The following is a 14,225-nucleotide window of genomic DNA, read 5'->3' as shown; positions in this document are numbered from 1 at the left end:
ACGTTGTTGTTGTTATTTAAAGGTATGAGGCTGCAGTGGAGCTTTGTAAATGTTTATTGGAAACGTGTCCAGTGAACTGCCAATTATTGGAAGCCCTTGTTGCTTTATATTTGCAAACAAATCAGCATGACAAAGCCAGGGCAGTGTGGCTTACTGCATTTGAAAAAAATCCTCAGAATGCAGAGATTTTTTATCATATGTGCAAATTCTTCATACTACAGGTAAAAAAAAAAAAAAAAGCCTCAAAATTCTTAAATATGTTTTTGTGTTTCACATTTTCTTATTCATCCTTTAACATGTTTCAGGCATCAGCCTTTTGAAGGAGCTTTTCCTGGTCCTTTTCCCCTTTGTAGACTGTGTTACATATTCCTTCTGTCTTTGCTATAAATATTCTGTGCATAGTCCTACCATTGCCCTTATACCAGTGCTTTGTAATTTTGTTTATAGCTGCTTTATATACTCTATTCTTTAAGGGCAAGAATCATGTCTTAACCAGATTTAGAGCCCCCAACACACCTCACACAGTGCTAAACATGTAATAGAAGCTTATTAGACAGTTGGTGAATGTGGTATATTGGGTGTTCAGCTGTTTAATGGTGAGTTGACTTTAATTGGAGATCAGAATGTAGAAGTGATCTCTACCCCCACTTACTCAAGAAACTTAATCTAATGAGTGTTTTTGTTGTTTTGTTTTTGTTTTATTTTTTAGGCTTTTTCCTCCCTTGAAAGAATTTTTAAAAATGTTTATTTATTTTTGAGACGCATAGGCAGGGATTGCAGGGGAAGCAGAGAGAAAGGGAGACAGGATCCAAGCAGGCTCCACAGCAACAACTCAGGGCTTGAACTTTTTCAAAAACCACGAACAAGGTCATGACCTGAGCCTAAATCAGGAGTCAGACCCTTGACCAACTGAGCCACCCAGGTGCCCTCCTCCCTTGAATGAATTAATTAAACCCTCCCTTGAATGAATTAATTAAACACTGTAAGTCTAATGTATATCCTTCCTCTTTTTTTAAAAAATAGAATCAAGGAGATAATCTTCCTCCATTTTTACGGAAATTTATTGCATCCTTCTTTAAACCTGGGTTTGAGAAGTATAGTAACTTGGATCTGTTTCGGTAAGTTTGTAGAACTCGACTTATAGAAGAAAGAGATAGTATAGTGGGAAAACTACAGTTTTTTTGTGGGTTGATTATATTTTAGACTGATGTAAAAAAAAAGTACTTGGACGTTCTTAATAGAACTGTTATGAGGGTAGTAGAATTTAATAAAAATGGAGAAAAGATGTAATGTGCATCCTTAGAGTAAAGACCCTAACAAAGGAAGGTTTATATTAACATCATGGTGACTCATTCTGCTTTTAATTCATTGTTGTTAATTTTAGTACTTAATACTATAGCAGTGAATTATCTGAGACAATCAGTGAATTCTGAAAAAATGAATTTCATTTGTTGGGCTCAAGTGGATGTAAATAATATGCCTTTTACTTTTTTTTTTTAAGTCTGAAGAGAATTGTTCTAGCCTCTGAAATATTGAGTGAGAAGCTTTCAAGCAATCTTTTCTCAACCACCACTTTCTCAGTAATTTACAAAGAGTGCTGTAATTACTGCCTTTGCTTGCTTAGTTGTGAATTCTTACTCTAACAACAATAGGAGGCCACAGCAGGTCATGAGGAATTGCTTTTGGATGGGCTTCTCTTCCCTTCTTGCTCCCCATCTCTCTGTAGGGTTCAGCAAAGTGTTTTTCTTTCTTTCTTTTTTTTTTTCTACAAATATTTTGAGAGAGAGAAAGTATGCATGGATGGGGGAGGGACAGAGAGAGAGGGAGAGAGAGAATCCCAGGCAGGTTCCATACTCCACTCGGAGCCCTCAGCACAGGGCTTGACCTACAACCTTGAGATCATGATCTGAGCCAAAATCAAGAGTTGTGTGCTCGACTGTGCCACCTAGGCACTCCAGCAAACTTTATCTTTTCTGTCTTTTTTTTTTTTTTCTTAATGTTTATTCAGTTTAGAGAGAGAGCTCAAGCAGAGGAGGGGCAGACAGAGAGGGGGACACACAGAATCCAAAGCAGGCTCCAGGCTCCAAGCTGTCAGCACAGAGCCTGACACAGGGCTTGAACTCATGAACCACGAGTTCATGACCTGAGCCGAAGTCAGATGCTTAACTGATTGAGCCACCAGGTGCCCTGCAAACTTTTTTTTCGTAAGGGCCATGTAGTATATATTTTAGGCTTGCAAGCTGTATGGTCTTTCACTTCTTGTTACTTATGCTGTTTTTAGGAAGAAAATAACCATAGACGGTATATAAATGAATGAGTGTAGCTGTATTCTAATAAAACTTTATTTACAAAAATAGGCATAGTTTGCTGATCCCAAATCAAACAGCATCAAAGTATTTTATCATGACAGACTATTATTTTAAGTTAGGAGGAACTGAGAGAAGGAAGGCCTTAAGCTGAATATCTCTTAAAATTTTTTGTTGTAGAAAATACTGCAGATAAGATTCTGGTTTTAAATATGTAAGTCCAAAGCTTGCAAATATTTCTTAGGTGCTTCCCCTGTTTATCCCACAGTGTAGCAGTGTTATATAAAAATATTTTTGAAAAGTAACCCATAATTTTGTTAATTCAGTGTTCCATCTACCCTAGAATATCAGTTTTACTTGAGATTTGGCAAAAATTGGGGTCAATATTCTTTTCCTCAACTTGAGTCTTTGTGTGTATCCTTTTACGGTAACCAGCTTATTGACATAGCAGACTGTTTCTGAAGTTCTTTCTGCTCTGTTACACCTAGATTAATATCTTACAGTTAATAATGAAATAATTTAAATACAAAATTATGGAGAATAATTAAACTGTCTGTGAGGAACTTAAAGATTGTTCAGCTTCCCCATGCTGACTTTGTCCCTGTTTAAGTTAGATTGCTTTAATGTCTCAAACTTAGGCACAGGACAGATCTAAAGCTGAACTTTTTATAGACTTGCTGGTTCTGATCTTCCCTTGGGCATGGAGGTAATTGGTTTAGCTTAAAAGAAGATGCTGCCAGTTTCAGCTGTGGTAACTAATCAGAGATCTTCAGATCTTCTTGATATCAGCTTAATGAAGGAGACTGAATACCTGTCAATAAAAATTTGGAAATGGGCTGCCTCCTAATAATCTTCTGTTGTTTACTAATCACCTTGCCTTATGGAAGTTTTCATGGGAATAGTCATAATTCATAATACACCAAGAGCTACAAGGAAAAGGTATCTTGTGCTTAGTTTATTTAGACAGTACCAAAGATTTTATTTGCACAGTGTGCATTTTTTGTTAATTTAGGAAATATTTTATGAGTCAGTTATTAGGAGAATGGCAGTAGGTGAGGTCGGTGTTAGCATTGCCATACTTCTTATTGATGTTGATATAAATTTTTTAAATTTATAAATACAGTCAAGATTTATTAATAGGGTAAGTCGATGCTCTTAATAGGTTCAAAATATTTTTTAAATTTCATTAGTAGAAATTGTGAAGCAAAGTACTAAGAATATTGTAGGTGTTGTAATATTTACGTAGAGTTGGGATCTATCATTTCTCTTTCTATGTAATGTTTAATAAAAAGACAGAACTAGATAATGTAATTTTTATGTGTTTCAAAATCAATTTGAAGATTAGTAGGTAGCCCCAGATGTGAACTAGGGAATTTTATTCAGTGTACTGAAGTTAGCTTAGGATGGAGTCTTAAGATTAGATTTGAAGTCATACTCTGTTACCTCAGTTTTAAGTTGACAAATCTAGTATCCTTAGAAGTTAAGTGATTAAGTCATGGTAAGACAGCTAGTAGGGCCAAGTCAGCAGGATGATAACCTGACTCCTAAATGTCCCATTTTTTTCTCTTGCTTATGGTTCCTCCTGCCGTCTGCCTCCATATAGCTTCTTTTAATCCATTAAAACTTAATTTCTTTAAATAATTAAAAAAAATTTTAAATCGAAAATAAAGTTACACTAGATTGTCATTGTTGAGATCAATGTATTACCTCTAAAAACATAGGTAAATGTTGTACACAGAAATTCAGATATATTGGGGAGAAACCTAAATTAGTGACAGCCAACTGGATTTCTCTACTGATTGACTTCATAGGGTCTTTAATATCCTATTAAATACCCTCTTGTGGCTTTTTATAAGAGTGCTGTAATTTTCAGTATTTTCCAATTTTACTTGATCTTGGACCTCTTTTGACAAGTGTCTTATGGACAAATATGTTACCAAATACACTTTGATATACCTAAAGGACTATGTGTATGTGTGTGAGGAAGAGATTATTTTCAGATGTTACCTTTTGTAACTCTTAAAGAACTTTTTTTTTACAGAAATGTATAGATTTTGTGGGGAAATTTTAGGTATACATGGTAATCTCATTTGTTCTCTGTTTTTAATTAGATGATTATGGTGGTTTAATTTGGGAGTTAGAATAAATTCATTTTTGAAGAGGAGTTACTCATGTAGGTATAAAATAATAGACTGTGATGCTAGAGATGGGACCAAAGTAGTATGGTATACATGTAAAAATAAAGTATACTTCAAGGACATTTAAGTTGAAACAGAGGTCTTTTTTGTTTTGTTTCTGTTTTTCTTAAATATTAGTAATCCATGTGTGCACAGGCATAATTTCAAACAGTGTTTTGTTTTGTTTTTTCCAGGTATCTTTTAAATATCCCAGGACCACTTGACATTCCAGCCCGTTTATGTAAAGGAACTTTTGATGATGAGATATTTAACCACCAAGTTCCTTATTTATGGCTGATTTACTGGTGAGACATTATCTAACATGGAGAGAAATGTTGCATATTAGGCTTGCATTTGTTATTTATTACCAAACTACCCTGTGTTAAAATTAACTTGTTGTTAAAGTCAATGAAGCAAAGTTGAAGGGATGCTATTATTAAAGAAGAAACATCAAAAGAAGAATTCTATTGTAATAATATCTGTAATGTTTAAATATACTTTGTCATTCTTTCACTAATCAAGGTGAGCTGTAGATATAAATTATTTTCCTTCATTTTTTAAACAGCCTTTGTCATCCTCTTCTATCAAGTATTAAAGAGACAGTGGAGGCATACGAGGCAGCATTAGGGGTGGCCATGAGATCTGATATAGTGCAGAAGATTTGGATGGAGTAAGTTTAGTTCCTCTTATTAAGAATGGGATTTGGAGTAAGCGGATATGGTGGGAGGAAAGGGCTGATCAGTTTTCTGAGTGAGAGATTCACTGCCTTATTCTAAATTATAATATTTTTCTTTTGGCAGTTATCTTGTCTTTGCCAATAATAGAGCTGCTGGATCCAGAAACAAAGTCCAAGAATTCAAATTTTTTACTGATTTAGTGAATAGATGTTTGGTTACAGTCCCTGCCCGATACCCCATTCCTTTTAGCAGTGCTGATTACTGGTCCAACTATGAATTTCATAATAGGGTAAGAACTTAAAACTTTTTTCTTTAGATATTTGTACAAAAGAAGGAGACTTGAAAAATGACAGCAAAACTCCTGTTTTGTATCAAAAGAGGTTTTTGTAGGGCCACTTTCCTAGCATTTACTGTTATTGCCCATGTTTCCTACTTATCTCTTCAATCTAGGAATAGAGCCCTTTAAGGTTTAGTTAAGATAAAATGTGCTTATTGATTCTTACATAGAAAAATTAACATTGAAGCAAAATTGAAGAGGTGTTAGGGTTTAATACATACTAAAGAAGAAAGATCAGAAATGTGATTATAATATCTAATGTTTTGCTTGATTCATTGGAAATTCACTGAATGAAAAATTCCATCATACACAGCGGAGCTACTTTTTTTGGTTAATATTGTGTTAAGTGAATATAGCTGTAGATAGGGCATAAGAAAGCTGAAATTAGACTGTTTAGAATTTTAATAGTAGAACTAATGATCCATTTACAAGGTTATTTTCTTATAAGAAAGAAAGCAGTTGTTTGTTTTAGTTTCTTTTCAGAGACCCCTTTTACTCAGTGCAATGTAGACTAAAAGTTCCTATTAAATTCCATGTAGACTAAAACATATATGTATTCTATTTTTTTGGTGGGATGGTTTGTTGCCAATCGGGATAACCAATTACTATGCTTTGTACTTCTATGCCATTCTTTATCCCAGGATCTCAAACCACTTTATGGACATTAAGTCATTTACACACGGGCATTCCATGAGCAAGATGTGGCAGGTATTATTAGTCCTATGACTTGCCCAGCTATACAGCAAGTACAGGTAGACTCAGGAATGAAAACCCGGACTCCTGGCTTCTTGTCAGTGTTCTCAGTCCATGGCTGTCATCACTAGATCATATTTCCTAATTCATATTTGGAAAGTCACTAATATAATTAATGGTAGGAACTGTAACTCACAGCATCATACATTATTATAATTTATACATTCATTTCTTAAAGACCATTTTGGTTTTCTCATTAAAACACCTAAGTAATTAGATTTCACATTTTGTTGCATTTATTTTCCCTCCCCTCGACCTTTCCAGGTTATTTTCTTTTATTTGAGCTGTGTTCCAAAGACTCAGCATTCCAAAACCTTGGAACGGTTTTGCTCAATTATGCCAACTAATTCTGGACTTGCACTGAGGTAAGAAAAAAAAAATTCTTTTCAGTCTCAGCTCAGTAGTACATAGTTCTTCATATAAAATTATTCTTAAAAACTTGATTAAGAGTAGTCTGTTCTGTACTATTTTTTCACTGATATATACTACTTTAAGAGTTAAGCAATATATAGCTTCATATAAAAGTCAGTTTAAAAACCTGAAAACTTGAGAAGACTGCAGGTTTTAAGGGGTATGTAATTCAAGTAAAGTTCATTTGTGTCTCTAAGCACATCCCATCTGTCCTTAGCACATACATAAGAAGCAGTAACCCTCTTTTACATAGCAAAGGAATATTGCTTAAGAGATTTGTAAAGTGCTTTACAAAGATAACAGCCAGCAGCATATATCTTGGTTATTATGACTTGTTTTCATGTATGTCAGTTGCTCTCAGGTATTAACATGCATCAGTATCTCCAGGATGTTCATGTAAACTACATATTCCTGGGGGTCCTTGGCTGGCTAAGTTGGTAGAGCATGGGGACTCTTGATCTCAGAGTCGTGATTTCAAGCCCCACACTGGGTGTGGAGCTTACTTAAAAATACAGATTCCTGAGCTTTGAACCCTCAAATCACATTTGAGAGTCACTTAACTGCAGATTTCGTACATTGGATTGGAGATTTTTGAGCATTTCTTTGTAGTTTCTGTGCTCTGACAGAGTAAACTTATTTTCACTGTCAAGAATTGTGCTTTTTAATTCAAAATGGTATCCTACATGCTAATGCTTTGGCTTATACTTGTGCAGTCATTCCTGCTACATCAGTTGTGTCTTATGTTTCTAAGTTTGTTTTGTGGATCCTAAGGTACCTAAGATATTTATCAAATATTTCCTTATGTGTTAAAGTATTTACATTCCACTTAGCATGTGTGTGGGAAAATGGTATGAAGTTGGAAAAAAATTCAAAGGCCCAAGGCTGTGACAAAAATAGTGTTTCATAATAAGAATTTTTAGTAAGCATTCTAGTCTGCAGAAGCTACTAATACAGAAATTTCTATTATAAAGTGTCACCTTTGGTAAAACATGAAAAATAAAAAATGTGGTATTTTGATTAGTTTCTCTTATGATAGAGTTATAGACATTATAGGAATACAGGTAATTTAATTGTTGGGTTTGTTGGTAAAGCTCCACTTCTGTGTTTTGATAATTATTTCTTTGTGGTCATTCTTATCTTTTTTCTTTTGGAGTAGAGAACTTATTTATTAGTCACTGTACTCAGGTTTTGGCCCAAGAAACTTTCACTATTACATCTAATCTGTTTAATAAAGATAGAAAAGTACTAGGAAATTGCATTAATATACCAAATCATTATTGTAAAAAATTTGGGGGAGGGGGCACATGGAGGGAATGCTTTAGTATAGGAATATGTGGACCTTATTTTAGTTTATTGAATATGGCATGGGTCTTGACTGGGTATCTTGCTAAGTTGCCTGTTCCTGTCCCGCTGGGGGTGATTTTTGTAAGAGGTATCCTACAGTCACATGCTGAATAGCCTTGAGGGAATTTAACTGATCAGAATTGTACCTCATCAAGCATTCTGTTCATAAGCACATTAGGGGTTCCCTACACTTGCAGTGCCTTGTTCATTTTCCTGAATGTGCTTTGCAGGCTACTTCAACATGAATGGGAAGAAAGCAATGTTCAGATTCTGAAACTTCAAGCCAAGATGTTTACATATAATATTCCAACATGCCTGGCCACCTGGAAAATGTAATGCAGCAATCATGTACATGTTTTTATAGCTATTTCTTTTATTTGTAAGGTTTGCTCCAGACAGGTAAATCTGAAATGACATCTATGGTTTTTTTTTTTTTTTTTTTTCCTTGAACAGATCTCTACTCTAATTTAGATTTGCCATTTGGTAAATGGTTTTTGGCTGAGGTTTTCTACCAAGAGTAAGGGAATGCTCGTTAACGATGGCTTTTAAAAGCAAAACTGGGTAGAATTTGGATTTTTTTTTTTGAGGCAGAATATTTAGGTAACAGTACTGTTAATAAACAGATCTGTTATTACACCTTTTAAGACCATCCTTTTTTAAATGTGTGGGGTTTCCCCCCTTTTATAGTTTGATGTCTTTTTTTTTAAGGTATTATTAGTGCCAGGTGTTCTTACTTGTAATTATGAATATTTTTCATGAACGTTATTTATGTTCAAAACACTGGTCTGCTTAATTTTTGTAAAGTTGATAAAAATTGTTGAATTTTTCTTTTCACTATAGGTTATCCTCCTTGGAAGTTTAGCCTGTTACTTTCAGGAAGTTTTGTACTCAGATTCCCACAGTCAGTATTCTGCCAGTGGTAGTATCTCATTTCGTTCAAAGATATATAAATTTTTCTTTTCCCTTTTCTATATTCCTTTGTTTTTTCTTAGAGCCATTGCTGCTGAGATTGTTCTAAAGGGACAAAGAGAGGTAAGCTATGATTATCAGATGGGTCACTTTGTTTTTAAGCTGTTCTGCCCCTGTTGTTGATTTCTCAGTTTAAAAGGATTAATACATAGATGTTAACCATGCCAAGAACTCTATATGTTTGGAAACTTGAAAACCCTATGTAACCATTTTGTATTGTATGAGGTCCCAGTCAAATAAGTAGGATTATAAAGATGTTTTTCATCATGTTTTCTGATGGAATTGTGTGTATATCTATCTTATAGGTCCACCGTTTATATCAGAGAGCCTTACAGAAGTTACCACTTTGTGCATCACTGTGGAAAGATGTAATGCTTTTTACCTTTTATTTCATCTTGAAGTTTTCCTATAAATTTTCTGCATGTGCCATATCCATTGATGTGGTGATGCTCAAAATCTAGCTAAGTCTTACTTCTGTGCTTCCCTATCTTTTACAGCAACTCTTGTTTGAAGCATCAGAAGGAGGTAAAACTGATAACCTGAGAAAACTAGTTTCCAAGTGCCAAGAGATTGGAGTCAGCCTAAATGAGCTCTTAAATTTAAACAGTTACAAAACAGAAAGCAAGAATCACTGAACACTGGGTGCAGTCAGTTCTAAGTCCTTATAATAATTGCCAAAATTATTTGAATGATCCTTCAAGATTAGGCTGATCCCTGGCTAAGGTCTGCGTAAGGCAGACAAGCATTTTACTGATCATATCAAGTCCCCTACAATATCCTATCCTCAAAACCGGAAGCAATGAACATGACCCTCTTCGGTTGGATAAATGAACTTCCTGTTTGGCCTACTGCTAGGCCCTGCCAGATTCTCATAACATCATGTACGTAAGTATAGTTCCTCAAAGTGACTGACATTTATTTTAATTTTGCTTTGTTTTTGTTTTTATTTTTTACTTTCCCCCTTTTCTTTACGTTGTGCTATTCCTGATTCACTTGACACTCTCTGATGCCTGAGAGATTCTTGTTGGGATTTAATTTCCAGGGCTGTGTTTACAGTAAAAAGCAGGCAGTCCCTTTTAGTTCTTCTTTTAAACCTTTGAGATTCTTCATTTCAGGATTTAAACCTTAAGCAGTCCATCTTAAGGAAAGTGTAACTGCCATGGCCACAAGTCTGCTAGTTGCACTTGAATGCTCTAACAGGGTTGTTTATTGCCCTTTCTACGTTCTGGACTCCTTGCTGAGACTGTTTAACTTGAAGATTAAAGAAACTATTGCAAATGCCAGTGCATCAGAACCTAAGAGTGGTCAAATATTATGTGCAATTTTTTTGTAAAGAAATTTTAATTTATAATAAAGTTTAACAGTTTAAAGAACAGTTAATATTTGAACTGCTTTGTATTGAAATACTACTTTGTAGTATTAAAATTGTTTATAAACAAAATATTTTTAATATAAGTTAACTTTTTAAAAAACGTTGCTGTCTTTATTCACTTTTCACACACGTGGTGGGAAAGGGTTGCAATACGAGATACGGATTTTCACTGTAACTGTCTCCTATCCTGCTTTCCCTTAAAAACATTCTGGTGATAGTTCTCTTCTGTTTTGGGGACAGTAAACAGGTTTGCAATACCCTTAAATTCCTTGTTCTCAGAACCCAGTGTTTAGAAAGTATCTCCCAACTGTAGCTTGAATGGTTTGCTTAATGACATGCTCTCTTATGTTGAATATCATTATGACCAAATATAAAGGAGACCTTGTAGGTTTTTTTTCCTAGTCTGTAGTCGGTTGTTTGCACCTGGTAGAAAATTGGTTAATGATACACACACTTTGACAAATCTGGTTTTATAACTATAATTCAGTCTGATTATTGGAGACAGAGCAGCAGCCCCATGAAAGAGTAGGCAAATTTGTACATCTGCTATCTGTATATTGCTTAGCCAGAATAAAACCATGTTTTGAGGCCCAACCGTGTGCCTACCAGACGATGCATATTTGGCTAGTAAGTGCATTTGGGTGAGGTCAGGGATGAAACCCACTTGTCTAGTGTCTTTCATTCAATCAAAATGAGGCTAATTGATTTTTCTCTAAAACCAAAGAAATTTGGGTGGAAGACAGTAACGACAAAGGGGTGTGTTCCTCCACTGTATGCATTTAAGTGTTTAACCCTGAAAACTTTCCCTGCACTATTTGAAAACCATTGTTAGGTGCTTAGAAAAATTTTTCCAGTCTGTCCCTTCATCATGTAACAGTTTTGATGTTAATTAACTGGAATGTGTCAGTTTTTTGCAGACAGCGCTAAGTTTTGAACTTTTATATGTTCTTCAACTTACCATTTGTTACATTAACAATTCATCAGCAGTAACTTTTACCTCTTTTTAAAAAAAGAATACTTTGCATACTCCATGGTCCATGGAGGCTATCCATGATAACAACTCCAGGAGTCGCTGTCACACTGTGCATAGTCATGCAGAGGACCTAGCATTCATAAAGCAGGTGTTTCCTTTTTGATCAGTTGTCATACTGCTATTTAAAATCAAGAAGCTTGGGGCGCCTGGCTGGCTAAGTCAGTAGAGTATGAGACTCTTGATCTACTTCAAGCCACACGTTGGGGGTGAAGTTTACTTTGAAAAATAAAAAACAGGGGCACCTGGGTGGCTCAGTTGGTTAAGTGTCCGACTTCACCTCAGGTCATCATCTCACAGCTCGTGAGTTTGAGCCCCGAGTCAGGCTCCTGGCTGACATTTCGGAAGCTGGAGCCTGCTTTGGATTCTGTGTCTCCTTCCGTCTCTCTCTCTGCCATCCCCTGCTCACGCTCTGTTTCTCTCTCACACAAATAAAGAAACATTAAAAAAAAAAACATTTAATAAAAGTTTTTAAAAGGTAAAATCAGGAAGCTATCTTATAAAAGTTATAAGATACCCTCTTATGTCACCCTTTGTCATTTTACAAACTCCTTTTAATTCTCCTTCCCCCTAAAAGCAATTACTGCTTACAAGTGAGCTATATGTTTTGGTCATCCTTCCATATTCATTTTTAAATTATGTACTTTCAACATACAATTTGAATATTAAAACTCCGTAAACTTGATAAGGTTGTTAATAACCTGATATTAATAGCTTGACAGTTAACTGTGGTAGCATGAATATGATATTTAACATACCGTATGACGAAGTCTTTTGGTAGAGAAATGGCATACAGACAGGAAAGGTTAGTCATTGAGAACTGCAGTTCTTTGCACTCCCTTAGCCCTACGGGGGCGGGGGTAGGGGGAGAACACAAAAGAGGCATTTTAGGCTTTGGGGTTTTATCTCTGATAAAGGAAGTGGTGTGGCAGATTGCGGTGTATTTTTATGTGTTTTTCTTCATTTTAGAGAACAGCCTAATATTTCTATTTGCCTTTTAACGGAAAGTGGACCTTGTAACATTGTTGTCACTGGATTATCTAAGGCGGTTTGCTTTCAATTAAAGGGCATATAAACCTACATCATAAAGCAAGCAAGAATCTCCAGGTGCAACATCTAAGAGCTAAAGGCACTAAGCAGACAAGCAAAAGGTGATTAAGACTGACAACAAATGTAGAGAGACTTTATTGAAGATTGTAGTTCAAATATTTATTTTTCAAGGTGGTTGAAAAAGTAGGAACATGTGGCTGTAATACAAAACAGGGCCAATATTCTTGCTCAAAGCTGTCATGTGTTCACAGATAAGTCATAATTTCCTTAGTCTGCTTTCATATCTGCACGTTAACATTCAAGCAAAGAATGGGGAAATAAAATTTTAGTAACCTATCAAATGTATCATTTGCCCCTCCGTACCAATTAATAGTATTTATATAGAGCATTTTGGAATAAGAACTATTCAAGAGAAGGCAGATTTCTCAAGAAACATTTTTGAAATTTTCTTTTCTGTCCAACTTCACAATTTCACAGTTCAGTCTATATCTTTATTTTCCAAGCTGTTTCATTTATTTATTTATTTATTTATTTATTTATTTTAGGGCTGTTTTCATTTACTTCTAGAAAGTCCCCTCACTTTCTTCAGGTGTTCTTCAGTTGTGCATTAATTATTCTGGGAGCCAGCGGACAGCTGCCTAAGGACATGCTGCCCCACCCTGCTTTCATTACCATGGCCCACATAGCCTCATCAGTAACAGTTAGGCTGTACTTTGTGAATAATACATGATTGAGAGGTATTTGCAATAAATGTGAAAGAAGGGTTTTTCACTTTTTTTTCTGACATCTTTGAAGTAGATAATAGAAAGCTGTGTCTTTAATGGATGTAGAATTTTCTCCACCTTTCATTTCATTGGATCTTCACAAGGACCCCAAAACAAGTTTTCAGAGACTCCACATTGCAGAATCAGATTTTCATTTCAGAATCAATTTGAGCTGTATGCTACACATTGCAGATACAGAGATAAAAAAGAGGCTCCTGAATCTAACAGAAGAGGATGTGCTAATGAGGTACTTTGAAAGGAGCTCCAAGTTTGGGCTGAGAAAGGCTGGGAAAGTCTTCCTGGCTAAGTCATAAAATGGGAAAAATTAAGGCCAGTAATAATTTCCAAAAATTATGTACTACTTGCACTTGAATATTATGGAAAGGTTTATACATGTTGAGAAACCTGTGCATTTCTTAAAACTTCCCTAAAAAGCTGCTTTGACTTTGTACTAATTCATTCACAACAGACTTTAGTAAACATGATGACAGGTATGACATGTAAAACTCCATAGCAGCAGAATCCGTCCAAAAGAACTCTTGGGGCACACTGTACTTCACAATCCACATGAACATGCTGAATAGAAGTCCATCTTATCAGGACCAATTTAAACAACTTTGGTGTGGAGAGTCTGATTGGAATTACAACTGCTGCAGCTGGTTTTCTCCTTTCCCGCAGCCCGCCCCCACCTCCACAATTCCTTGGATAATCCACGAATGAAATGCTACTCTGAACATTTACTAGTATCTGCAAATTCTGTGAAGCCCTGTTTTAATCCCAGTCAAGGCTACAAAGTTCCCTTCCATGACTCTCTTTAAGATTCACAGTTAATTTTCTATCTGTATAGAAGAACTACCTGGAGATAGCCCAGCGTTCAATGCTTTAAACTGTTTTTTTCCCCAAACGATACATTTTAGCCCAACCCAAGAAATGTTTTAAGGTAGAAGTCAGTAATGCCAGGAACTTGAAATAGTTCAGTTGGGGAGCAAAAAATTGTACATGAATTTAGAAGGAATATGTGCTTCCTGGTTTTAT

The 14,225-nt window shown here is 35.4% G+C and overlaps 1 protein-coding gene across 1 annotated transcript in view; it reads left to right on the top strand.

Annotated features, from left to right (window-relative positions):
• Positions 1 to 10,362, top strand: part of ZFC3H1 (zinc finger C3H1-type containing) — a 53,357-nt gene extending 42,995 nt beyond the window's left edge. The window contains exons 26-35 of the mRNA XM_039221420.1: positions 23 to 221; positions 1,024 to 1,118; positions 4,678 to 4,788; positions 5,049 to 5,153; positions 5,284 to 5,449; positions 6,515 to 6,615; positions 8,236 to 8,337; positions 8,998 to 9,037; positions 9,280 to 9,342; positions 9,472 to 10,362. Coding sequence (XP_039077351.1) covers positions 23 to 221; positions 1,024 to 1,118; positions 4,678 to 4,788; positions 5,049 to 5,153; positions 5,284 to 5,449; positions 6,515 to 6,615; positions 8,236 to 8,337; positions 8,998 to 9,037; positions 9,280 to 9,342; positions 9,472 to 9,609 — 1,120 coding nt within the window. The 3' untranslated portion in view covers positions 9,610 to 10,362. The remainder of the gene's footprint in view (positions 1 to 22; positions 222 to 1,023; positions 1,119 to 4,677; positions 4,789 to 5,048; positions 5,154 to 5,283; positions 5,450 to 6,514; positions 6,616 to 8,235; positions 8,338 to 8,997; positions 9,038 to 9,279; positions 9,343 to 9,471) is intronic.
• The last annotated feature ends 3,863 nt before the right edge of the window (positions 10,363 to 14,225 follow it).

The sequence above is a fragment of the Hyaena hyaena genome, unplaced genomic scaffold (genome assembly GCF_003009895.1).
Source record: "Hyaena hyaena isolate Hyena2069 unplaced genomic scaffold, ASM300989v1 scaffold_990, whole genome shotgun sequence".
Taxonomy (NCBI): domain Eukaryota; kingdom Metazoa; phylum Chordata; class Mammalia; order Carnivora; family Hyaenidae; genus Hyaena; species Hyaena hyaena.
The sequence above is the reverse complement of the archived record's forward strand: the minus strand, read 5'-3'. Positions and strand labels throughout refer to the sequence as shown.